At 42.6% G+C, this 25,454-nt stretch overlaps 4 protein-coding genes and 4 non-coding genes across 9 annotated transcripts in view; 2 read left to right on the forward strand and 6 right to left on the reverse strand.

Annotated features, from left to right (window-relative positions):
• MAP2K1 (mitogen-activated protein kinase kinase 1) overlaps nucleotides 1-6,421 on the forward strand; it is an 81,584-nt gene extending 75,163 nt beyond the window's left edge. The window contains exons 7-11 of the mRNA XM_036932276.2: nucleotides 875-1,076; nucleotides 2,338-2,402; nucleotides 4,187-4,248; nucleotides 4,659-4,704; nucleotides 5,380-6,421. Of these exons, the coding sequence (XP_036788171.1) occupies nucleotides 875-1,076; nucleotides 2,338-2,402; nucleotides 4,187-4,248; nucleotides 4,659-4,704; nucleotides 5,380-5,493 (489 nt within the window). The 3' untranslated portion in view covers nucleotides 5,494-6,421. The remainder of the gene's footprint in view (nucleotides 1-874; nucleotides 1,077-2,337; nucleotides 2,403-4,186; nucleotides 4,249-4,658; nucleotides 4,705-5,379) is intronic.
• On the reverse strand, nucleotides 4,629-11,092 carry SNAPC5 (small nuclear RNA activating complex polypeptide 5). Its single transcript, XM_057488914.1, has 5 exons — nucleotides 10,902-11,092; nucleotides 9,841-9,930; nucleotides 8,904-9,053; nucleotides 8,330-8,536; nucleotides 4,629-5,598 (listed from the first exon to the last, which is right to left on the reverse strand). Exons 1-3 carry the CDS (start codon nucleotides 10,989-10,991, stop codon nucleotides 8,922-8,924), a joined length of 312 nt encoding a protein of 103 aa, XP_057344897.1. The 5' UTR covers nucleotides 10,992-11,092; the 3' UTR covers nucleotides 4,629-5,598; nucleotides 8,330-8,536; nucleotides 8,904-8,921.
• A 1,078-nt stretch (nucleotides 11,093-12,170) lies between these two features.
• RPL4 (ribosomal protein L4) lies at nucleotides 12,171-17,013 on the reverse strand. The gene is made up of 10 exons (XM_036932330.2): nucleotides 16,896-17,013; nucleotides 15,351-15,522; nucleotides 15,052-15,158; nucleotides 14,559-14,697; nucleotides 14,012-14,136; nucleotides 13,590-13,719; nucleotides 13,155-13,311; nucleotides 12,789-12,872; nucleotides 12,556-12,676; nucleotides 12,171-12,477 (listed from the first exon to the last, which is right to left on the reverse strand). Exons 1-10 carry the CDS (start codon nucleotides 16,896-16,898, stop codon nucleotides 12,244-12,246), a joined length of 1,272 nt encoding a protein of 423 aa, XP_036788225.2. The 5' UTR covers nucleotides 16,899-17,013; the 3' UTR covers nucleotides 12,171-12,243.
• Nucleotides 13,462-13,530, reverse strand: LOC118935782 (small nucleolar RNA SNORD18). Its single transcript, XR_005033994.2, has one exon. It is a non-coding gene; the product is annotated as a small nucleolar RNA SNORD18 (small nucleolar RNA).
• LOC118935779 (small nucleolar RNA SNORD18) lies at nucleotides 14,236-14,307 on the reverse strand. The gene has a single exon (XR_005033992.1). It is a non-coding gene; the product is annotated as a small nucleolar RNA SNORD18 (small nucleolar RNA).
• On the reverse strand, nucleotides 14,752-14,850 carry LOC118935783 (small nucleolar RNA SNORD16). Its single transcript, XR_005033995.1, has one exon. It is a non-coding gene; the product is annotated as a small nucleolar RNA SNORD16 (small nucleolar RNA).
• Nucleotides 15,235-15,305, reverse strand: LOC118935781 (small nucleolar RNA SNORD18). Its single transcript, XR_005033993.1, has one exon. It is a non-coding gene; the product is annotated as a small nucleolar RNA SNORD18 (small nucleolar RNA).
• Nucleotides 17,014-17,238: 225 nt separating the features above from the next.
• Nucleotides 17,239-25,454, forward strand: part of ZWILCH (zwilch kinetochore protein) — a 35,501-nt gene continuing 27,285 nt past the window's right edge. For both annotated transcript variants that reach the window (XM_057488912.1, XM_036932349.2), the window contains exons 1-3: nucleotides 17,239-17,491; nucleotides 20,619-20,667; nucleotides 23,613-23,708. In XM_057488912.1, the coding sequence (XP_057344895.1) occupies nucleotides 17,367-17,491; nucleotides 20,619-20,667; nucleotides 23,613-23,708 (270 nt within the window). In that variant the 5' untranslated portion in view covers nucleotides 17,239-17,366. The remainder of the gene's footprint in view (nucleotides 17,492-20,618; nucleotides 20,668-23,612; nucleotides 23,709-25,454) is intronic.

The following is a 25,454-nucleotide window of genomic DNA, read 5'->3' on the forward strand; positions in this document are numbered from 1 at the left end:
ATATTTCAGTTAATGCTCAATAAAAATGCTTTGTATATAGTACTACATACTTTAATTTCTCTTTGACTTTTCCCACCAGTAACAACTCATATTTGCATAGCATTTTGCAACATTTAGCATACATTTTCATTTGATTGGACCTTCTCAATAACCCTAGTAAGTAGCATAGGTATTTTGTTAGGTTATTACCAGCTCCATTTTATAGATGAGGAAACTAAGGCTCAGGATCATGTAGCTTGAGTTGGGGCTTGAACCCAGGTCTCCTGGCCTCAGATCCTTTGCCTTTTCTACCATTCCATGTTCTCCAAGGATGGTCAGTGGGTCAGTGACAGAGCAGATCTTAGAACCTAGCTTTCCTCTCAAGGCCAGTATTCTTTCTACCCACTGGATACTTCATTCCTGACCCATGTTCCAAAAGCTTCATTTTCAGACTCAGGTAACAAGATGAGCCTGTCATGCTGGACTTTGAACAAGCTGCCCTGCAAATGAAAGGCAGTGACCAGGCTGGGCAAAGCTGGAACCCCAGCTAAAGGGGCATCCGGGGTTGGACACTGTTAGTTCAGGGGAGACAGAGCAGTGAGGAGGGGTCAGAGCATGGAGCAGCTAGAATTTGGTAAACATGGTATTTGGGGACAGGTGAGAAGGCAAATTAAAGTGAGTGGAGATCTTGAGACAGAATGAGAGCTCTTGAGAGGGAAGAGCAGAAGATCAAGTGCTTCAGCCGACCCAGGGTCAGGGGCGAGCAGGGCAGCCCTCTCTCCTGCACTGCAAGTGAGGCCTCCCTCTGAGCGTCCGTGGGGACTTGCTCATCCCTCTTCTGCACGGGCCCAGATCAGCTCACAGGTGGACATGACTGTGTCTGTCTCTCCTATAGCCAGAAAGACTCCAGGGGACTCACTACTCGGTGCAGTCAGACATCTGGAGCATGGGGCTCTCTCTGGTTGAGATGGCGGTTGGGAGGTATCCCATTCCTCCTCCAGATGCCAAGGAGCTGGAGCTCATGTTCGGGTGCCAGGTGGAAGGAGATGCGGCTGAGACACCACCCAGGCCAAGGACCCCTGGAAGGCCCCTCAGCTGTAAGTGGCCTGCTGTGGCCCCATCTTGGACTGTGGAGGGGAGGGTGGTCCTTACTGCTGGGGGCTTCTAGAGGGATTCTTTGTACTCTGTCAAGACTTGGTTGGGATGCCAGGCTGGGGCTGGGGGAGGAAGAGCAGGGATCTCCGGTGGGGTGCTGGGAATTATTACCAATAACTTCCTTCCCTTTGTTGACTGCCTACTTTGTTCCCAGCACTGCACTTCATAAGCAATATCTAATTTTCAAAAGCCATGGCCTTTTCTTTTTTTTAAGGTAGTTTTTTTTATTGAGGTAAAATTCATGTAACAAAGACTGCACATATCAAAGTGTACAATTCAGTGGTTTTTAGTGTATTCCTCCATGTTGTGCAGTCATCACTATGTAATTCCAGAACATTCCTGTCACCTCAAAAAGAAACTCCACCATCATTAGCAGTCACTGCAAACTCCCCCAACCCCTGCCTCCTGGCAACTACTAATCAATTCTGTCTCCATGGATTTGCCTGTTAGGATCTAATTTTAATAGCAGTTGTGTGTGAGCTCTCTTATAATCTCCATTTTAGATATGAGGAAACTGAGGCACACAGAGCTTGACTAGCCAAGGCCACATATACTTGTAAGTGGCCAAGTGTGACTTCTAGGTGGGGAGTGCTGTGCGGCATGAATACTGTGAGGGAAGCCAGGTGCTTGGGAGATCCTGGCCCAGCCATCATTACTGTGTGGTTCATGCCTGCGTGTTCCTGTCTGACCGGGGAGCCCTGGTCTCTACCTCCACTGGGTCCACTGGGGAGGCACATTTGAAGGGAGAGACGGATGGGGCAGAGATAGCTGATGGTGGGTCACTGGAAAGGCTGGTGGCGGTGGCCTCTGAGGCTGGCCTGGGACTTTGGGGCATAAAAAGAAGAAACCTAAGCTCAGGGAGAATTAAAATTGAGTCCTTTAGTTATTATCTTATTTGCTCCTCTCAGTATAGGGAAGGGCAGACAAAATTATCTGTCTCTACTTTATAAAGCTTAAAACTGGGCTCAGCAGTCAGCTGATTTGCCCAAGATCACAAACCTCAGCTGTGGCGGAGCCCAGACTCCTACTGTGGCGAGCCTTTCGCTCTGGCCTTTGCCCCTGTGCAGGCCTTACCTGTGGCTCAGCTGTCCAGCACCCTGTTCCGGTCCCCAGGATCCATGCCTGACCCCTAGTCTCTTACTGGCAAATAACCTCCTGTTTTTCTGAGAATTGTTTTCTTTATTCTTTCTATACAATCTGTAGCTTATGGAATGGACAGCCGACCTCCCATGGCAATTTTTGAGTTGTTGGATTATATAGTCAATGAAGTAAGTATTGCATGGCTTCTTTAACCTTAGGATTTATTTACTCAAGAAAAAAAACATTAATTTGACTGGGAAACCTACAACACGGGCTTCTTGGGCCCAGGATTCACGTGCCCTGGTTTGTGCGTCATGCTCTTGGAACTGAGTGGCCAGTGTAGAGGCTGTAGGTTCCCTTCCCCAGGAACATCTTCACGTAGCGGAGCCCCTCCTCCTCAGATTCAGGGGCCTCCACCGTGCTCATTCCTATTTCTTTGTTCATCAAGCTTTTCTTGTGCACTTACTGTGCTCAGCACTGTGGGATGGTGGCAGGAATGAGGTGGGAAGCCAGAGATGGGAAAACAAAAGACCTTGTCTTGAAGACTGTTAGATTGTAAAGGGGAGGCAAGGCAAATGCATATATAACTGCAATATAGGAGTTTCTCTTTTAAGTGCCATTAAAAAGCAATGAGCATAAGAAATGACACTGTGGAAACAGATATGGAAAATATTCACTGTAAATTTTATGAAAAAGATCACAAAATAGTATGCATAGTATGATCCGCTCTTTAAAAAAATCTATGCATGTTTGTGCATATAAAGTCTGGAAAGTAGTATGATGCACTGGTTATCTCTGAGTGACAGAGTACAGCTGATTAAAGGTTTCTTTTTGGTTATCGTAATTGGCTGACTTTAATACGAAGAACATACATTGTCTGTGTATCCTGGTATGTTTAAAAAAAAAAAGAATCAAGGAGAAGACTGATAAACAATCCTCAAATTTAGGTTTTCAGGGAGCAGGAAGCTCTGGACTAGCACTAAGGTTTCTCGGAGGAGGGTCGGGCAGGGCTGGAGGAGCTGCGGGCCAAGACGAGTTCAGCACCCTCGGCTGCCCTGCTCACCTGCTGTTCTGATAAGGCATCAGGGGAAGGAGGGCTGGGCTGGGCTCTTTTGGTAGTGTCAGTGTTTAGTATGTAGTCTCAAGTCACCTGTTGATCTGGGCTGCACATCAGAGCAGTGACGTCCCACGGTATCTGGGGATCAGCTCACAAGGAAGCTGTTCACAGCCCCAGTGCAAGTCATGTGAGGGTGGGTCGTGTTTCTTTTGGGCTGTGTGGAGCACATGCGCCAGGTGGTCCAGGGCCTTGTCCTGTACAGCCCTGCGTGATCCCCACCGGGCACCCTGGGAAAATGAGCTATTGCCAGTGTTCTTGCTCTGCTGTCTGCAGACAGTCTTGATCCTGGAGAGAGTGTACAGGTAACATTCTTCCAGACACAGCTCTCTGCTAGTTAATGTTTTATTAACCTTCTCTGTTCCTTCAGGGCACAGAAAAGGGATATACATCTTAATTACTATTTAGCTAGTTAGTGTTCTCTGACTTCCACAGGTGCCATCCAGGCTGGCCTATGCTGGTGATTTGCATATCCCCCTGTTGTTGCTAGGAATTGCTGGGTGTTTCCATGCCACACTCCTAGGTCTGCAGTTCTGGGGTCAGAGCTGGAACGAGTCCCAGAGATCATTAGGTCCTTCCCATTTCACAGAAGGGTAAACTGAGGCTCAGAGAGGAACAGTAATTTGTTTAGCCACCAGAGAAGTGAGTGGTAAAACACAGACTTGGCCCCAGTTCTAACTGGTTTATGAGGCCAGTGGTTCCAGCAGGGTGACCCTGCAGGTGGCTGCTGGCCTCCCACCCCTTCTTGCCTTGACAGGATGAGGACAGCACTGCCCAGAGGTGGGGGTTGGGAGGGGACCTACGAGATGGCTGGAGCAGCAAGCCAGGCATCTCTTACATCCCAATGTGTATTTGCAGCCTCCTCCAAAACTGCCCAGTGGAGTATTCAGTCTGGAATTTCAAGATTTTGTTAATAAGTGGTAAGTTGGCTTCCTGTTCTCTGGAAGGGTACCCTGGTTTTGTCAGGTTCCCCATCCCACCGTGGGGAGCATGGCTCTGCCCTTTCCCTTCTCCTCTCATCACCCTGTGGCTGCTGCCCTTCTCCCAGAGCGAGAGTACGGTGACCTGACTGACGACAACAGCGGGTAACAGAGCTGCCGCTTTCGGCACTTGCTCTTCAGGGACTGGTGTATTGCCTTCTGACTTTAGTTTAGTTCAGCAAGCATTTTTTAACCTACTGTGGGCAGGACGTTATGCTAAGAACCTTAAGGGAATAAGGCTCAGGCACTCCTCCAAGCCTGTAGGGTGTGGGGAGGACAGGCATGCAAACTTCATTTGAATTAGAACCAGCACCAGGCAATAGTTCTCACATTGTCTTTATTCCTTTAAGCTTAATAAAAAACCCTGCAGAGAGAGCAGATCTAAAGCAGCTCATGGTAAGTCCATTTATTTGCAATTCCTACACTACCCATCTGTTCATGTCTCTGTCAGTTGATCCATCTAGGACTTCCTGAGTCCATTCCCCACTCGGCCTTGACCACAGCAGTGCAGCTGACCCTGGGGCTGCAGGATACAAAATATAAGTCTCTTCTCTCCTCCCATCCGTTTAGAGGAAAAGCTGGGGTGACCCTGACCCTGCAGCCTGAGGGTGTCCAGGGAAAGAATGGGCGAGCCTACCCCTTTGTGGAGACAGGGCCTTTCTAGTATAGGAGACTCACCTTCCACTCACCAAGCTGCTCACCACCTGCCGCCTCTTGTTGGTGGCAGTGCTAGGGGAGGAGCAAGGAAGTAATGCTGTAAATAGCTGAACTTACACGCCTCGTGGAGCCTGTACAGAGCAACGCGCACCTTCAAGTCCATCAGTTCCTTTGTTCCGACAACCGCGAGGCACCGAAGGCAGGGCTGCTCTCCCGGTTCGTGGTGCGAGGGCATGCTCAGGGAGGTGAGCGGATGCCCAGGGCCTCGCCGCAGGTGAAACCAGCAGAGTGGGGCTCTCGGCCTGCAGCTGGCCCTGCTTCCCTGGCCCCCGCTGTGGCACAAGCCTCAGATGCAGGGCTCTTGAATCTTCCTTCTTGGTGGTTTTTAAACACTTCCTGTTTCTTCCCATGCAGGTTCATGCTTTTATCAAGAGATCTGATGCTGAGGAAGTGGATTTTGCAGGCTGGCTCTGCTCCACCATTGGCCTTAACCAGCCCAGCACACCAACCCACGCAGCTGGCGTCTAAGCACCTGGGAGGCAGTAAAGAGCAAGTCCCCCCCTGCCCAGTGGTGTGCCGTGTAGCCTTCAGGCCTCTTTCCCATGCCTGTCTCTGCTCAGACGTGTATTTCACCTGTGACAAAGGATGAAGAACACAGCATGTGCCAAAATTCTACTCATGTCATTTTTAATATTATTGTCTTTATTCTTATTACTACTGTTACTCCCCTAAGTGGATTGGCTTTGTGCTTGGGGCTATTTTTATGTATGTCTATGATCAAAACACAGTGTTGAATTACAGTGAAACTCTGGTGACTGTGGGTAGTCATTCTTAAATGAAAATCGCACTGCTCTTCCCTCACCCTGGCTGGCTGGCTGCCTGCACTTGGACACTTGGTGGTACTTCATTCTTGCAGGGCGCACTTCTTTCTATTCGAGTAGGAGGGAGCCTCGTAAGATCCTTTACAGGCAGTGCATGTGAAGCATGCTTTGCTGCTATGAAAGTGAGCATCAGAACGTGTGTATCATGTTGTTTTATTATTATATTTTTGCTTTTGGTGTTGAATTCAGCAATTTCCATCAAAATCTAGCCAGAGCCTCTACTACCAAAATAGCTGGGGCCTCACCAGTCTGTCTGCTGTGGTGATCTCTAGACTTCTGGTTGTATTTCTCTATTTATTTTTAAATATACCATGTGGGATATTTAGTGGTACATGTCTCTCATTAAGTTTGGATTTAAGTGTTTCTAAAATGGTGGAATCATTTTGAATGTTAAAAATGGATCAAGGCATTAAAATGTAGGAGATTTCTCTTTCCCCAAATTCAAGTACCAATGCTATTGTAAACAACAGTGTGTATAGTGCCTAAAAATTGTATGAAAATCCTTTTAACCATTTTAATCCAGATGTTTAACAAATCTAAACTCTTATTCTAATAAATATATTATCAAGTTAAAAGGATGAAAGACATTTCAACTTTTGTGGTAGGACCTTCAATGGTTCTAAGTACACAAGAAAGCAAATGATTTAGCCACGCAGTTTCATGAGGGGAAAGATAAAGACAGAAAGGAGGCTGAAAGGTGGAAATACCACACCGAGGACAAGTTCACTGCTTTGGTCTCGTATTTCCTGCAATTCCAGTCTTTGGATTTTGTCTCACTCTTTTCACCAAATACCCCTACCTGCAACTCTTCAACCACCTTTCCTATGGACCTGTGAATAAGTCCCACCCATTCCTTCCCTCTCCCCATGCAAGGGACAAGCAGTGGGCAGCGGTGGGTGTGGTGGCATGCCCACAGTGCTTGGCTCGCAGTGGCACCTCCATCCGGAACAGCCTCTTGCTGCTCTGCTCCACGGAACAAGTTTCCTGTTTCACCTTCCTGGAGAGGAGCAATGTGCCTGGCACTGGCTTTGTCATGCCTGTGAGGTGGCAGTGAAGTCCCCGACAACAAAGCCATGTCCCAACTTGCCACTGGTGCCTGCTCTTTCTTTGAAAAGTGACTGTTGGAACTTGAGGTACATTTAAGGCTATATGGTCAGCACCTCTTCCCTCATTTCCTTCTTCAAGGGGTAGGTTATAGAAACCAAAATAAACACATATTTAAAAATGAACAGCTTATTTCATTTTCAAATTAAAAACAGAGCTTGGGTGACACTCCTGAGCAGGTAGTTCTGCTACAGATCTACCAGAGCTTGGAGCCCAGCCAGGATTTTAAAAACTAGTTAGTGTTGTACATACTGCTGCCTGAGCTAGTCTATCATTTTTGTCTTGCTGTGAGACTAACATTTGTTCAAGGTCAATAGTAATAGTCTTCAGTTTTTGCATACAAACATTCAGACCCACACTCTCCTCACACCCTGTGTCTTTTGCTAATAGAGAACAATGCCACCACTATTGAGGGTATCTCATTAAAATGTGCAAATTGCATCTCAGGAGGAAGGAATAATGTAACCTGGAGTCTAAAACCTGGATCTGAATGCTTTCATGCTCAGTGTCTTCTGAAGGGTGCTTTAAATTCCCTATTCACATCCAAAGGTGTTGCATTTTGAGGTAAAAGATTTTTACCAAGAATGATCTTGTTCTCAAGAATGATGTTCCCTGTACCAGTCTTGCTGTGTTTTGAGTTCCTAATGCCAAATTCCTTCCTCAAACTTCCTCTTACTAAGACACCAGTAGTTGGATTTTTAAATGTTATCTCACAGCAACCTGGGCAATTGCTAAAGCAAATATAAACTCCCTCATTTTACAGATGGGAAAGTGAGAGCTGGAAAGAGGCAGGAAGGCCTCTTACCACTTAGCAGTAGATCTAGAATTCACAGCCAGCTTTTCTAGCTCTTAAAAACCCATGCTCATTTTTTAAATTAACTCCCAAAATGTAATTTTAATTTTGATGCTTTTTGTTGCAAAACTATTTTCATACTGTGTTTTCCAAGAAACATGTTCGTTTAAATTTCCACCTGTTTCCTGTGAGAGTAGCTCAAAATGACTTTAATGAAATGCTGATTAACAAATCAATCTATGTTCTCTTCTGAAACAGTTACATAAGGAATTCTTGAGGGGGTTCTTTATGTTTTTGGTTGGCCTGTTGCCTGGCAGAGCAAATTACTTTCATAAAATTAAGAAACTACTTAACTGTGTATCACGTGGAAAAGAACTGTCATCTCTATTAAAAAAAAAAATCCAGTCTCCCAAGTATAGTGACTCCTCCTTTAATGGCACATTTCATTAAGTCCAGGAAGGTGTTTCAAACCATCCTGCTGTCCTGTTTGACCCAGAGGAGGAATGGATATATTTTCTCTGCTATCTGGAAACCAGCAAGTGCATGATGGCTATTTATCTGTAATTTATTTCTAAGCGCATTTTACCATAGTGATGTCTCAAGCTAGATGTGATGACAGCCACACAAAGCAGTCTACATAGTAGGCAGTGTGCTGTGATGTCGCCGAGAAGTGGCAACAGCTCATTTTCTTCAAGTTCTCGACCCTCTGTGCACACTTCCTTAACATCTTTGATGGTGGCCATGCTTTACTCGGAAGGGTTCAGTGGCTTGCAAACAGCCTTTACTTGGTTTTCTGAAAAGAGACACTGTTGATTAGAAAGGCTGGCTTATAATTAAACTCTGCCCTTTTTGCAAATGCCAGACTCTCAATAGCATTTCAGAGGAAATTTTTGTTTCGAACACAATTATTGAATCTGCCCAGAACACAGACACAGCACCGCTCATACTACTCAATGCTGAGACACTGCGTCTTTGCTCTTCTGTATGACACTGTTTTTGTAAAAGCAGTATGAAATCTGAGTTATCGATGGAAACATTTTCAGCACTATGCATCCTCCTAAAGTTCTTGTTCTTTTTTAAATCAGGCCATAGGGCCAACGGCAAGAAAAACTCTCGACAGAAAGTTCCCAAGACTTAGAAACTTAATTTGTGTAACTAACCCTGGCTCTCTTCCTTCTTCAGGAATCTGATTCTTCCTCCTCCTCCTCCTCCTCCTCCTCCTCCTCCTCCTCTTCTGACACACAGCTTCTTGTGGTCAGCTCCAGTGCAGTTTGGTTGATTGATGCTTCATTGTCTACATGCACCAACATCTGCTTTAGCAAAGTACATTATGGATTAGTAGGAGAGACATTAGCCTCAAAACAGCAAATTCTTCAAAAATGTTTTAAAATCAAATCTCAATTGCATATTCATCTCCAATATTTATCACCAAAAGGTACGGCCACTTTCATATTTCTCTAAATTCTACCCTAACTTCTCACCTCTGCCCTGCCAAAATGGGATAGTAAATGCCCTAGATTTGATAGAAAGTTACCTGATTTATGGACATGGTTCTTACATAACAATTATGCTGGCTTAGATGTGCTTTCAAGTGGTTTTAAATAGCTTAACACATATGGGAGAAGTACTGCTCAATTACAGTATATTTAGAAACAGGACAATTTTACTGACGTACCTGAAAGCATCTGGTAAGAGGAGGAAATGATGAGGACTAGACCTCATTTTTTAGCACTATGTTTTGTAGCTGAAGTTACACTCTATTTTCAAATCCCAAGCTCACCTATTCACAGAGCAGGGTAAGTTTTGATGTCTCCCTGCAAAGATCTCCACATTCTCCCTGGTTCACTGGAGTAACTAGAGACGATGGAAGACTAGGACAGTGGAAGCAATACAACAGTACCTAATCAAGAATGTATCATCAGCTGATAGAAAGGTGGGCTGTTCCCTGTTTAAAACAGTAGTACGGACCAAGAACATTCTTATCAGTACTTTCCACAGTCCTTTGGGCTCGATGTGATTTACAACAATTCTTGACCTCCACACAGCATGAGCAAAAGGGACTTTGCACTCCCTCCTTAACCACACAATTAAGCTTACATCATGTGACTGTTCAGGGAGAGGCTGAGAAGACTGCATCTCATCTCCTCTTCTAGAACTAATCATTGACTGGAGGGCCAATTCTTCAACCTAGAAAAGAAGAGTTGAGGACATTTTCCTACTATTTCACTGGGTTACCGATGGGAGTAACACTGAGCATACTGTAAAAAGTCTTTTGGCAGCATGAGAGGAAGTGAAAACAGTGTAATCTCTGTTTCCTGGAGTATAAAGGAATCTAGGCTTTGGAAGTCATCAACACACACACATAAGGTACTTGTACAGGACACAAGTGTAGGCCATTACGACTATCCTGAGGGAAAGTGTCTTATTTTGATACATCACAGTTATACAAGGCTCTTCAGTTTACACAGGGCTGCCATAACCCTCATCTTATTTGGACTTAGAGATCCTGGAAAAGGGTGCTGAGCAGCACTTGTCAGAATCCTTTCACTAGGGCTAAAGGGGGCGAATTATGCACAGGTCTTGGAGATGCCCCTGGTGGGCCTAGATCTCAACTCCCGTCAAAGCCGTGTCAGTAAACAGCTCCAGAAAGAAAAGCTACCGTGAAGTCCACTTTGCGACTTGTCTCCTCAGGACCTCTGTGCCTTCGCAGAATGGGAGGATTTGTGGGCCTCTTCTAAAGCTGTTGCAAGCACCAATACAAGCTAGTAAAAAGCGGATGACAAATGCCGGAGGAGCTTGGAAACGATCGGTGGGTTGGGAAGGCCTAGGCGAGCCTTCGGGAAATCGCTCTTTCGCAACGTGAGGTGTGTGTGAGCCCCCTGCACATGCTGGGCTGCGGGAGTGTATTCACCAAGCCTACAGCTGCTGGGCCTCAGCCCAGATGTGCAGGGTCAAGATGCCGAGAAGGGCGGGCCCCTTATCTCAAACCAGCTCCCGCTGTGGTTGTAAACCACCAGGTCAGTGCCAGCACGGCCGGGAGAGGAAGGGATACCCTGCAGCAGGTGGGCGCCGCGGACGCCTGGGGTTCGGGTAGAGGCAGGCGGCCCGGGCTAGGGGGAGCGGCGGGATGGAGGGGCGTGGGGGGACGGCGGGGTCACCTTGAGCCTGTTTAGCTGGTCATGTAGCGCGGCCTTCAACCGGAGCAGCGTCTCCTCCTCCTTGCGCAGCTCCTGAAGCCGGCTCAGCATCACGCGTCCTCGCACCCGCCGCTCTCAGTGCGGCCAGTGGGCCCGGCGCTCGGTAATGACGGAACGGCCTCCATATTCCCGGAAACGGAAGGGCGGCCCGGGCGGGGCTGGCACGTGGGGCGAGGCTCTTCCTGCCCGCGGAGGCGAACGTGCTGGCGTTCCGCAGCGGACGACCTCTGCCAGCGCGCAAACCAAGGGCTTAAACTCCAAGCGCCCTAGCTCTTAATAGCCGTCAGGATTCTTATGGCACATAGCGTTGGAGCCATAGAGCCTGGAGATAAGAACGGCCAGTTTCAAATACAATTAAAGTGCTCGCTGCATCGCACCCCCAACGTGGTGTTGCAACAAGTGGCTAAAATCACCGGTATCTAGCACAGCGGCACAAGAACCCAACTGTGCTTTTTTGCAGGCAAGGATTCCCGGTCACGAGAGGCATTTCCCAGGCCTTCGCCAAATCCAGAGCATTGATGGTAAAGTGCTGCTGTCAATTTGGACTGGGAGATGGATGCCTGTATTCCAAAGGAACCGACATCTCAACCTGCAAAAGGATTTATTTTAAGACTGCCAATGGGAATGGTGCAAAACGACCCAGACATGACACAAAACTAGGGAAGGATAAGCCAACTCATAAGGTCTTTTAAAGACATGCAATGGCAGATTAAACCTCAGAAGAAACATCTTTTGGGTGCATTTCTCTACACCACTCTTGGACTATACATATTCATCCCCTAGAACTGTAAAATAACCTAAGTGGTTCTGAAAAATGCTGTTGGCACCTTCATACCAACAAAAGATTAGAGAGGGTGATCAAGTATTTCCTTGGGATTCTATCCCGGAAGGTTGCTCCAAGAGCACTTCAAGTGAATATCAATTTCTTACTGCCTTCCCCCAAAGTATGTTGATTCTGCCCTCTTGTGGTTACTGAAAATGTCTAATCTTCATGGAATTTTACCCATTTTTCAAGTCCCCCACCACCAGAGAGAGGCTAAATAATTAAGCTTATGTATGTTTGAGACAAGTGTTTTAACCATCCGTTTAAGACACTGCAATCTACAAACTCAACTTTTTATCAGGATTCACGGAGCATCAGTTTTTTCACTCAATGTGTGTATGCAGAACAAAGTGTCATTAAAAAATTTTGAACACAACACATCCAAAACAAGTCACATTTCTCACTGCTTCTTTGAACAGGTCTTTATTCAAAATTAGCTGTCCAACACGATTTGACCTTTATGGAATAAACAAATTTAAATTAGGCAGCAGGCTTCTTTTCTTCTGTGGTGTGTTTCTTTTCAGGAGGCTTCTTCTCAGTTGCTGGTTTCTTGGTTGCTGCAGCCTTTTTTCCCACCGAAGGCTTCTTCTGCTTCTTAACAGCAGCAGCCTTCTTTCCCTTCTTCACTACTACAGGCTTCTTCTTGCCTGGAACCCTCTTCTCTCCTGATTTGGCTTCTAGTGCTGCTGCTGCCTTATCCAAACGGAGTTTGTGCTGCAACAAATGAGGAAGAAAATCTAAGAACCAAATCTTCCAAAACACTTATCAGCAAAACTAAAAATTACTGCTTACATTCCTGGCCTGGCGAAGGATGGTGTTCCGGCGCATGGTCTTTGCATATGGGTTTAGTTTCAACATAATTCTCAGATTTTTCAGTGGATTCTTCTTCAGGACTCTGCGATGAATCTTCTTGCTATAAAAAAAGGTAGATACTCTATAAATATTTTATTTACATTATTCACATTTTTGAGATAAATAATAGTATGCAGTTGCGGCAAGAATTACTGTAAATATCACAACTTTACCGTGGTGCTCGGAGGGCTCTTTGGATCTCTGGGCTTTTCAAGATTCTGCTAAGGTCTGTATTGAGCATCTTGTGCATGGGAAGGCTGAAAAAGGTGTTGACAAAAGGTACTCTCACAAGTTTCATGTAACTGAAGATCACGAACCTCAACAGAATTTTAACCATTCAAATGCCTCAAAAATATAATCAGAATTTCTATATTATCATTTTTCAGCATCTCATCTCACTGTTTCAGCGTTAGTTCATGTTTGTAAGGGTATGTCAGTAAAATACAATCCATTATTTAGAAAACATGTAAACCACTTCTGAATGTAAAATACCCACAGTATAAACATCTGCGTTCAGTACAGACACGACGCACACTCACTTGTAGTTACTCTTGAGGGAGGCAGCTTTACGCCAAGTGCCGTACAGATCATCTAGCTTGCGGAAAGCACTTTCAGTCCAAATGCAGAAACGTCCTACATGCCCACCAGGAGCAAGTTTCAGAATGTTCAGTTTGCTTACATTAAGCAGAGTAATTCCTTTTAAAAAGAAAATAGTATTAGGGAACCTGTATTTCAACTGAAGAGACACAAACCATCTTTCTGGCTTATGTGCTACATAAGGTACCTGAAAACTATCTAAATACTAATTATGAAGTAGCAGCCATCAATGGTGAACTCCTTCAGCCAAGAATCAGAAGTTCCACAAAATCATGTGCTTCAGCAACACGGACCATAAGTGGAATCTCATCATAAGAAAAGCTGAGTAAGCCAGTATATTATGGGTAATCAAAATACAGACGCAGTTCAAGAATTACCAGGGATGTTTCTGAAGGCCTTGATGATCCCATTGTCCTCATTGTAGATAATACAGGGACCCCTGCGCTGGATACGACGACGGTTTCTCATTTTGCCCTTGCCAGCTCTCATTCGCTGAGAGGCATAAACCTACAAAGCAAGACAGTTTGGTATTCTGATTAACAAATGATCCCTGCAACTGGTCTTCAGTTAAAAAACTCATTTTACAGAGGATGAAACTCAGGCACAACTAACTTACTAACATTAACAAACAGCCATAAATGGCAGTCAGAATTCAAACCCAAGTAATGTGGTTCCAGAGTCCTTGCTCTCCTATTCTCTGAGGTTGTTATACTGTCCTTCAGTAATCTTGAAACTTAAGACTCTCATAACAAGTTTATGTTAAGGGCCACCAAACTATAAACATGTTCATTAAACCTACCTTTTTTATATCATTCCAAGCCTTAAGTTTCTTAAGGAGCAAAACAGCCTCTTTGGTCTTCTTGTAGCCTTCAACTTTATCTTCAACCACCAAAGGAAGTTCAGGAACTTCCTCAATACGATGACCTGATAATGCCAAGTAACACTGACCTGGTTACCCTGAGCCCTTTGAAAAACTGGGTAACATTTTAAATAACCCACAAAACAAAAGGACTTACAATTTGTCAAATCAGAATCTCCACAAATATCATGTGTTTCAGCAACACGGACCAATGAAGTGGAATCTCATCATTTTAAACAGAGTAGGCAGCAGAAGGTATCCTAACAATACATTGTCACTGTATTCAAATTAGTTTCCCGGTTACTTAGTATTCGCTGATGACTGACTTATTAGGTACTCTGAACTAGTTATTTAGTAGAGGGAAATTTAGTCAGGCACTCTGAGATGTACAGGATTTAGAGGCTCTTTATTAGTATGAATGAAAAGATCCAAGTGAAGGAAAAGAAGAGCATTTTGTACCACTCCTGTATTACAAAATATTACAAACCTTTAGACATGACCAGTGCTGGTAAGGCTGAGGCAGCCAGGGCAGAGCAGATGGCGTACCGCTTCTGTGTTGTGTTCACTCTGCGATGCCAACGGCGCCAGGTTTTGGTTGGGGCAAACATGCGTCCCCCCCGACACATCTATTTTCCCAGTTAAGAATCACATTCTCAAATTTTAGGAATTAGATTATGTCTTGCTCAGTGAGAATTTTCGTCACCCTTCTGAACCAGCTTACTGACAGCAGGCAACTGTCGCTGAGAACAGAGTAGGACGCAAATTACGACATCATTGCAAGCAAAGCCTTTGTAATGTCAAGCCCCTGTTGTCTTTATCGCAGAAAAAATTTCCAGATTTCAAGTCTACCTAGAGTAATGTTTATCCTGGACACTGTTAGCATTTTGGACATGAAATATTTTCTAACTACGAACATGATTAAACCTAGGTCGCCTAATTCCACAAGAGCTGACCAGTCTACATAGTGAAACAAAGGATACATTTCCAAAAGCACCCTGGCCAGAACGGTGAGTCCCACCACCTCTAACTCTGGGAATTCGAGCCACAGCTCTGCCAGTACCCCAAGACTCAGCACTGGTTTGGTGACCTGAAATTGGGGGGAGAAATACAAGGTTAAGCCACACAACCATAGCTATCTGTGACTACCATGTATTGTAGTCAACAGCATCAGAACATCAGAGAAAATCATGTGGTTCAGAAACACGGACCAATAGAGTGGAATTTCATCACTGCTGTTAAGCAGTTCTAACACCAACCCATACAGTATCAAAATCCGTACCTGCTAATTCACTGACAGCATAGGGCTGTCTGTTGTTTTTGCGCAAGTTGGTATGAACAAAATTCACAATATCTGGTCGAATGGGAGCCTTGAACACAGCAGGCAAAGTGACATTTTTGCCAGATGACTCCCCCTTTTCAGAGTACACAGATATCAGTGGACGAGCACACGCCTGGAAAAAGGTAGAGATGTTTATACTGACAAGCAATGCCAGAGGCATTCTTCCTATGTGGCAGCAATACCACTTAATGCTCAGTTACAGATGAGACTAGTCTGGTGAGGTACACTAGACAACACTTAAAACTAAAAGGCTGTTACTAAAGCATCACCATGTCTATTAACTTCAGTAAATTCTTACAGTTGAACACTTAGAGCCTCAAGTTCTGTCATGATTTTCATTTTTCGAAGGGAATGGTTTATCATTAAACTTTCATTTCAAACCGGGCCTTACAAAGCAAAATAATCAAAGGCTCGAAAACGCTGTTTAATGCCACCACCTAAATGCCAGCAAATCTTGTCTACCACGGCTCTACTCCAAAACTTCCATTCTTGCCCCATTCATCCCATTCTAAACACATCTTCCAAAACTTACTAATGAAAACATTGGTTATGTTACTTTTTGCTCAACCTTCTCCATAGACTTACCACCTTAAGAAAAACTGAAGTCCTGACTGAGGATGGCCTACACATTCTGCTCAAACTCATTCCCCATACTTTTAAAGTCTCTTCCCTACTCAAGTGTCTTCACCCCAGAGATACTATTAGCATTGTTCCGAACCCTCCTCAGGCCACCCTAAGATTTCTCTGATCACTGTTTAAATCCCTGCTGCTTCCTCTCCCATTCCCTATGTCAACAGAAGTTACTACTATCGATCACTACTATGTGTTTTGTCCAACTCAATTACGATCCAAGCATCATAACTAAAAAAATCTGTTTCGTTCACTTAACTCCCCAGGGCACAGAACACTACACAGTACGTGTAGCATTAGCTATACTACGAGCCAGGAACTCAAAGATTTAGGAAACACCAAATAGGCCAACTAACTTTTAAAAGGACCAAGAAGCTTTTACAGAGGCGGTTTTTAAGCTGGGCAAAGACGAGAATGGAAGTTTTAAGTTTTTTGTTTTTTTTTTAAACAAAGTCAGTCTCAAAAGATGTAACTATTCCTTACTAAGCAGCACATGGGAGATAAAGCTCCAAATTGACTTTTTACCCCGATGCAGTTCTCAGGTCCCCAACGTCTTCAGCAGAACCGTGCCTTCTAAGATCCAAGGAAAGCTAGAATTCCAAAGGTCCCTCTGGGCCCCAAAACGAATTGGTGTCCTTATGTTGCCTTCGGGCGCATCCAGCGCCGGAACACCCACGTTGCCTGTAAGATGGCTGCCATACGGCAGCACTACCCAGCTCCCATGCACAAACAGTCGCCTCTGGTCCTCATCTTTTCCTCGCTTTCTGTCCTGAAGACTTTACGCCCTGAACCCCCAAGCCACTCCCGCCGGCCCCGAGAGCAAGGGAAAGTCCAGCCGGGTACACTTCCACTCACCATGGCGGAGAGAGGAGAGGGCCACGCTCCTCTCACCCCGGCGGCTCTTGCAGGAAAAGGAAGTGCCTCTCACTACCGCTCTGTATGTAACCCTCAACTCGTTCCCCACCCTGTCCAACCTCAGAACCAAGACACAGACACGGAATATATATATATATATCACTCTTAAAAAATAAAAAATAGCGTATTATATCTTCATATGGGTCAAACCACTGTATTTTTTGACTTCCAAAGTCAACAAAGCGCTTAGATACGAGGGACTCCTTTTCGCGGAATAATCCATAAGGAGGCGTTTCTAGCTCTCGCGAGACACTGTATATTGCCCCTCAGTAGCTGCAATCTATTTTAACTTTTTCTTACGGGAATGGAAAACTCTTCGGATAGGAAAAACCTGTGTATGCGCTAAAACAAAAGTTTAACTTTGTGGACAAACGGGACCTTTTGGAGGTAAAAGTAGTTCCGTCGGGGGTCATGACACCGGACGTCACCCTCCGGCGCGCAGTTCAGTTTGGCGGTTTAGATCTGCAGCTGGACTGGGGCGGGATGTGGTCCCGAATGAACCGAGCTGCTGAGGAGTTTTACGCTCGTCTTTTGCAGTGAGTTGTAGCCCCTGCCGTTGCTTAGGGCGCGAAGGCAGCACTTCTCTCTCGGGGTATCTCGATCCTCGCCCCCAGCCTCTTGCCGCAGCCTTGGGAATAGCGCCTTGCCCGTTCTCTGCAGTGCATATGTTACAGACTGAGTCAGCTTTCCTGGGGTCCGGGAGTTGGTGAGAGGCCTGTTACCTGCTCTTCTGTGGGGTTGGTCCTGTAGGGACTTCCCTGTAGTCTCGTGTGGGAGAAAACATCAGTACGTATCAGTCGAGAAGGAGTGTGACAAATTTTCCAAGAGGAAGACTTTATTTATTCTAATGAGCTTGTGATGTTAGCAGCACCTCCCAGAATATGGAAAACTAGATGTTGGCGTCCTTCACTTGTTTAAAGCCTTGCTCGTGTGAAACCTTGCTGGTATTAGAGTCTTTTCAAGATAGTTATATGAGCTACAGCTGTAATGAAAACGTGGTGTCTTTGGCCTTTGAAAATACCTTTATTTCACTGTGCTCTATTATTATTTTAGTGAAATGTTTTATTCTTTAATTCTTACAGTGAAGTACTAGTACCAAAGGGGATCCTATCTAGTTCTGTATCCGACGTAAAGATCATGATCCATTAGTTCTCAAATATGAGCGTCCATTAGAATCACCAGGAGGGCTGTCAAAACACAGATTGCTGGGCCCCACCACCAGGGTTTCTGATTTAGTAAGTCTGAGTGGGGCCAAGGAATTGGCCATGCTGATAAACTCCAGGTGAACCGATGTTGTTGGCCTGACACCACACTTTGAGAACCACTGATAAAATCTAACCCCATATTTTTTCTAAATGTCATATTTGTCCATTGTCTATTGCTTATTTTCTGCTTACAGAGGAAGTAATGCTAGCAATTTTTTGGGCATTATAGAAAGAGCACTAGCTTTTTAAACAATGTCTTGGATAGCTTTCAATATGAGAGCCTATAGATCTACCCAGCTTTTAACTGCTATATAATATTTCCTTCCATAGCAGCCTTATGTTTATTAAATCGGTTTATTTAACCTTATAAATATTTAATAACAGCTTTACTTAGTCCCTTAATATTTCCCAATTATTTCGTGGATGTTAGTCTATCTTTCCACTTGTAAGCACCCAAAGTCTCTTTTACTTCTTTTGAATTCTTCACGTTGCCTGTGTAACCAGCTGCCTACTGGAAATTTCCACATGAGACTTCAAACTCAGTATCTGCAAAACTGAATTCATCTTTTCCCTGCAACCTAACATCCTAGTCTTGAATTACGTTTCTCTCAAGAGTTCCAAATCCAGGGCTTTCACTTCCTTCTCTTTTCCACTGTTCCAAACCCCCATCCTATCTAGTCATGCTACCAAGTCCAAGCTGGTGCCATTTGCTGCAAGACAGGCCAATAAGTCAAGAGACAAGATGTTGAGACAAGGAAAGTAACTTTATTCAGGAAGCCAGCAGACTGAGAAGATGACAGACTACTGTCCTGAAGAGCCACCTTATCTCAGGGTTAATTTCAAGCTTCTTTTATGCTAGGGGAGACGGGAGCAGGTTAGGAGGTCACCGAAGGCTGCAGACATCATGGTGCCAGTGAGAGTCCAAGGAGAGCTGAGACACTCTGTGTCCTTGGTTTGTTGACCTAGGTCTGGTCACAATGTTCCTATAAATCTTAGGGCAATCATTATTTTCATATTTTTCTATCTCCTTGTGGGAGGCAAGCTTTGGGTTAGGGGCTATTTGCAGAATTCTCAAACTATAAGCAAAATTACTTTTGATGATTAACAAGTCTATATGCAGGGCTGCAAGGCAGAGCAGAAGCCCTTTTCCTTTTTTTGGGGGGGGGGGCCCAAAGATTAAAGCAGCAAAGGAAACACAATGTGGAAGCAGAGATGCCAAGCTTTTCCTGTTACAGTTAGTCACCAGGTGCATTTGCTATCCCACCACCCCTACTGTTTTTGGTAAGGCCATCATCTCTGAAATGCTACGCATTATTACTTTCCTGGCCTCTGAGTTTATGCCCTCCGTATTACTGTCCGAGAGATCTTTCCAACTTAAAATCTTTTAGTGAATTCCTCTTGGCTTTAGGGATAAAGTTCAAACCCAATAACAAAATCTCCTCCGTTGTGCCCCCACAACACCCTGCACTGGCCTCTGTTGGAGACTCCATCACCGTGTATTGCAACTATTGGTTTACTCTGGACTCCATTAAAAAAAAAGACCCAGGGACTCTGCTTTTGTTTTTTATCTAGGGCATCTAGTAAGCGTGCTTCCCCATAGTACACATGTTTGAGAAATGATTGTTGAATGATTGACTGAATAACATCCCTGAATTACATGTAGAAAACCGACATTTTTAATAAGTCACAATCTTGTCAAAATGGCAAAAGTGAATCAGTCACAGGCTGTGCTCTCCTGTTTTTATTTCAGTAAGTCAGAGTAGATCAAATAGTAAATGATAACCTGAAACAAGCCCATTGAGTTCCTTTAGGACTCTGAAGATTCGTTTTGGTATATTAAGGACTTATAGTTTACATGCTTTGGGATCACTATTTTAACACTTTCTTGAATGAAATGAAAACTTAAATGATATGCAGGGGTTTTGTGCTTGCATTTTTAAAAGAAAATTGTTTACCATTATCAAATTCACTGATTTTTTAGTAACAGCTCATAAACATAGAGTGGGGACAGATGCTTCCATCTTAGCCATGGAAATCCAAGGCGTGGGACCCTTAAATAACTTCTCTGTGGTTACACACTGGTGCAGTAGCAGATCAGAGTCCAGTCATTGTCAGTTCCCAAAGTCATGTGGTAAACCACATTTTAATAGTAACTGGTAATGTGTTTTAAATGATACTGGAGGTAGATAACCTGATTTCCTGCTGCCTCTGAGAAGCAGTTGTACCCAGTTGTGGCAGCATTCTATTAATCTCTACCACAGTTTTTTCTCTTTCCTTTTTAACCTAATATTCTTTTTCTGCTTTTTTCTCTCTTCGCAACTCTGCCTTAGGACTGCCATGAAAACTTTGCATTTTGCTTTTCTTACTGTTGTCATGCAGAGATTAAAATGATGACTAACTCCTGAGCTTCCATGATAATACTCTAGCTCTGTTTTTCACATGTGGTTCTGCATTTCAGGGAATTCAATGAAGAAAAAGGAATCTGTAAAGACCCATTTATCTTTGAGGTATGAAAAACTTGTTTTTTAAACACAACTCAGTAATTCTAAAATTACGAGGTTTTAAAAGTTGGGTTTGTTGAAGTTAATTTACGTAAATTTCACCCTTTTAGAGTACAGTTCTGTAAGTTTTTACTAATGCATTCAGTAATATCACCACCCCCAAACTCAAGATGTAGAATATTTCTGTCATCTCCAAAAATCTCCTCATGTCCTGTTTTTGTTAACCCATGCCCTTGCTCCCAGTCCCTGGCAACCACTAATCTGTTCTCTGTTTTACCTTTTCCAGAATAAATAAACAGAGTTAATTTTCAGAATAAATAAAACCATACTAGCCTTTTGGGTCTGGTTTCTGTCATTGTGTATAATGCGTTTGAGATTCACCTTCATTCCTTTTTCTTGAAAAATATTATCCCATTGTATGGCTGTACTACAGTTGGTTATTCATTTACCAGTTGATGGATACTTGCATTGGTTTCAGATTTTGATAGTTATTAATAAAGCTGCTATAATCATTCATGGATTTATTAAGCATCTAGTATATGCCAAGTGTTCTATAGGTAAACTCTCTGTAGAGTTTAGTCCATAAAATAATTAGCAAACAAATTATATAGTAAAAGATAAGCTGGAGGAAAATAGTCCCAAGTGGTTAGGGTTAATGTCCATATATATAAAAAAATACATAAAAGCTCTTAAAAATCAATAAGAAAAACAACCAATAAGAGAAGAATAAGCAATGGACACAAGTAAATATTCACAGAAAGAAAAATACAAATATAGTTCTTTCTCACTCTGAATTCTCATGAACCAAACTCAGGAATCAAGTTATCCAAGTAAATAATATTAATCCCTACCTATCTGAATTCTTGCTGCTTGATACTGGTATTAGTTTCCTTTGGCTACTGTAACCAAGTATGACAAATTGGTTTGCTAAAAACATCAGAAATTAATTTTCTTGTAGTTCTGGAGAATAGGAGTCTGAAGTCAAGGTGTCAGCGGGTGCATCCTCCCACCGAAGGATCTAGGAAAGGATTCTTCATTGCTTCCTCCCAGTTTTTGGTGGTTTCCAACAATCCTTATGTTTTTTGGCTTGTAGACACCATTCTAAACTCTGCCTCAGACGACACATGGCATTCTCCCTGTGTGCTGTCTCTAAATCTCTCCCTCTCATAAGTATACCAGATATTGGATTTAGGACCACCCTAATCCAAGCTAATCCTTATCTTAACTTGATTACATTTGCAAAGATCCTATTTCCAAATAAAAGGTCACATTCAGAGGAACCAGGGGTTAAGAACTCAACATATCTTTTGAGGAATAAATTAAACCCACAGTAGTACATAAAACTCAAGAACCTAGTAGATTAGAATAGCATGGTATCCTTTGCTCTTTGAACTTGGTATCTAAATGCTTTAGTGTCTATTAGTGAAGGTGAAATAGATGAAGGAGAAGAAAAACTTGAATGTTTGATATCTTAATCTAAGTGATGGTTATATGAGCATATACACATGTCAAAGTACATCCAACTGTATACTGAGATTTGTGCATTTTTTTGAAATAAATGCTTCAGTATCCAAACTAAGAAATTAAACATTCAAATAATGAGAGATCTTTGTCAATAATAAGCATATTAGAATCTATTCAGTTTCACTAATGATCAAATGAAAACTAAAACAATAACAAGATACAATATTTTGCTGTAAGATGGTAAATAATGAAAATACTCATATGTTGACATAAACAATAATGAAAATATGTGGCTATGACATGTTCGAAAGGCAATTTGCCAATATCAGTGTAATTTTAGATATTTTAAAGAAAGTAATTCAAGGATGTCTGTTATAAATGGTTTATTATAGCAAATAAATTGAAATTACCCAAATATTGAACAGTATGGCACTAGTTATATGATGATGGAGCCATGGTGCTAGACAGACCATTTAATGTTATGGAAAGAAGTTCATGATTTATAATTATTAGAATATTCTGTTTCTGTTAAGCAAAACTCTGCCTATATATCTAAATAATAGATACATTTCTCTTAAATAGATTTTATTATATGCCTAGAAAAAGATGTTGCAAAATATACACCAACCAAGCTATTAACAAACTAGTGATTGCCTTGGGCAGTAGAATTATAGGTGAGTTAAAAAAATCTCTTAGTTATCTGTTTTCAAACTTTTCTATAGTAAACCTGTTTTGCAAGTAGAAGGAAAAAATATGCAACTCCTGGAAACTGAGAAAGTCCTAAATTCCACCTTGCAATCAAAAGAAAGGATAAGGTTTAATAAAGTGCTAATTTTATGGTACATAACAGTAAATAGAGTGGAATTTGAGGGAGAGGCTGTCAGTGTGATCCTAATCAAAAGAAGGCTTTAGAAGGCAGGGTGCACTTCAGGTGGGCCTGAAGCATGATGTAGACATGAGTTAGATTTTCTAAACATGAAAAACAACATGAGCAAAAAATAAATGAAACCTTACTTTTAAAATATTAGGTCTTGTTCAAATTCCCTTTTCTAGTTACTTGCATTGGACTGGTCTTTATGTGGTTAAATATTTGTACAAGTATATGTGTATGTGTGTGTGTGTATAAAATATTGCTTGACAAAAACAGAAGGAATAAAATAGGAGACTTATAGACACCGAGAAGGGACTGGGGGTTACCAAAGGGGAGGGGTTGGGTAGGGTGCAGGGAGAAGAAGAGGATTAAGGGGCACAATAATTCGCAATCACAATATAATGTGGTCAGGACAGTAGTAGAGCATGGAGAATACAGTTAAGGGTTCTGTAACGTCTTACTATGTTGATGGACAGTGACCTCACTGGAGGGGTGAGAACTTCATAATATAGGTGAATGTTGAGCCACTGTGTTGGGTATTTGAAACCAACATAAGATTGTATATCAATGATACTGTAATAAATAAAATATTGCTTTACATTATCTTTTTTAATAGGCTGATGTCCAAGTGCAATTGATTGGCAAAGGGCAACCAAACCCTTTGAAAAATGTTCTAAATGGAAATGACATAGTATTCATTGTGGAGAAAGTGGTAAGTAGTGCTTGGGCTTTGTAGTGGTTTAATTCTTAATAGTCACATTTGATTTCTTGGAAATAATCTCAAATTATACATTTTTTATCATCATGTTAATGAAAGTGGATTCTAATTTTTTTGGAATAGATAAAATGCTGTCCAACAGAAATAAAATGTGAACCACATATGAAATTCCAAATTTCTAGTAGCCTTATTAAGAAAAAAAAATAGAATCAGTTATCATTCAGTAAAATTGATTTTTTCTTTGGTTCAGTTCTGAATTTTAATACCTATGTTTATTGTGATAATCACCATCACAAGACACAAAACATTTCCATCACCCGCAAAAAATCTGTGTGCTATCCCTTTAAAATCTTCCCCTACCACCAACCCCTCACCGCTGGCACCACTGATCTCTTCCCCCTCACTGCAGTTTTGTCCTTTGAAGAATGTCAGGAATGGAGTCATACAGAGTGTAACATTTTGAGTCTGGCCCATTTCACTTACTATAATGCTCTTGAGATTCATCCAAGTTGTGTTTATATGTCAGTGGTTCATTTCTTATGATTGCTGAGTAAGTAGTCCATGGTATGGATATACTACCATTTATGTACCCATTCACCCTTTGCCGGACATTTGGGTTGTTTTCAGTCTTCAATGATCATAAATAGAGCTACTATAATCATTTTTGTATAGGTTTTTGTGTGAGCATTTTCTTTAAATATCCACGAATAGGATTGCCGGGTATGAAATAATGTTTAATAATGCTTTTTATTTAGAGTCAGGCAGAGGAAGACAAATACCAAATGATTTCCCTCATTTGTGAAGTATAACAACAAAGCAAAACTGAAGGAAACAAAATAGCAGCAGACTCACAGACTCCAAGAAGGGACTAGCGGTTACCAAAGGGGAGGGGTGGGGAGGGAGAGAGAAGGGGATTGAGGGGTATTATGATTAGTACACATGGTGTGTGTGGGGTCACATGACTGCAATGGGGCATAGGAGGGACTTGATAATAAGAGTGAATGTAATAACCACATGGTTTTTCTTGTGAAACCTTCATGAGAATGTATATCAATGATACCTTAGTAAAAAAAATTAATGCTTTTTATTTAATCTAAATATACCAATTCAATACCTAATTAATATTAAAACCACTCATGAAATATTTGGAGTTCTATTTTCTTTCCATACTAATCTTCAAAATCTGGTGTGTATTTTACACTTACATCTCAATTTTTTCTGGTCATAGTTCAAGTGCTCTGTAGTCACATGTGGCGAGTGGCTACTGTATTGAACAGCGCAGAGTAAGTGGCTATGACTCATGAAGTTTTACTTTAATTTTTGTTAAATGTAACAAGAGGGAACTTCTTATTTTTTGCATCACTTTATAATTACAGGCTTAAACCTTTGTGTTTTAATTATGGTAACTGTTTTGGCAGAGCAATATGGTGATTTTTGGAGTACTACAAAGCTGTTAGTTACACAGTTGCTTTGGAGCCAGGACCCATTCCTATGGTAACATTGTTTCCTGAAGTAGAAAGGAACAGGCTCTAACAGAGGAGAGGTGTTCCTTTGGAAGGAATGCCTTCTGTCTGCTTTAGGACCCTCATGCCGTCTGGATGGGCATTGCGATAAATGAGCAGAGAACTCTATTTTAAATACAGGAAGACTCCTTTCTGAGAAGGGGAACTACTTTGTCGTTTATGTTAACGAAAAGGTGTTACATACTTGTTGCATGTCTGTGATGGGCAAATGCTTGGA

Source organism: Manis pentadactyla, chromosome 11 (genome assembly GCF_030020395.1).
Source record: "Manis pentadactyla isolate mManPen7 chromosome 11, mManPen7.hap1, whole genome shotgun sequence".
Taxonomy (NCBI): domain Eukaryota; kingdom Metazoa; phylum Chordata; class Mammalia; order Pholidota; family Manidae; genus Manis; species Manis pentadactyla.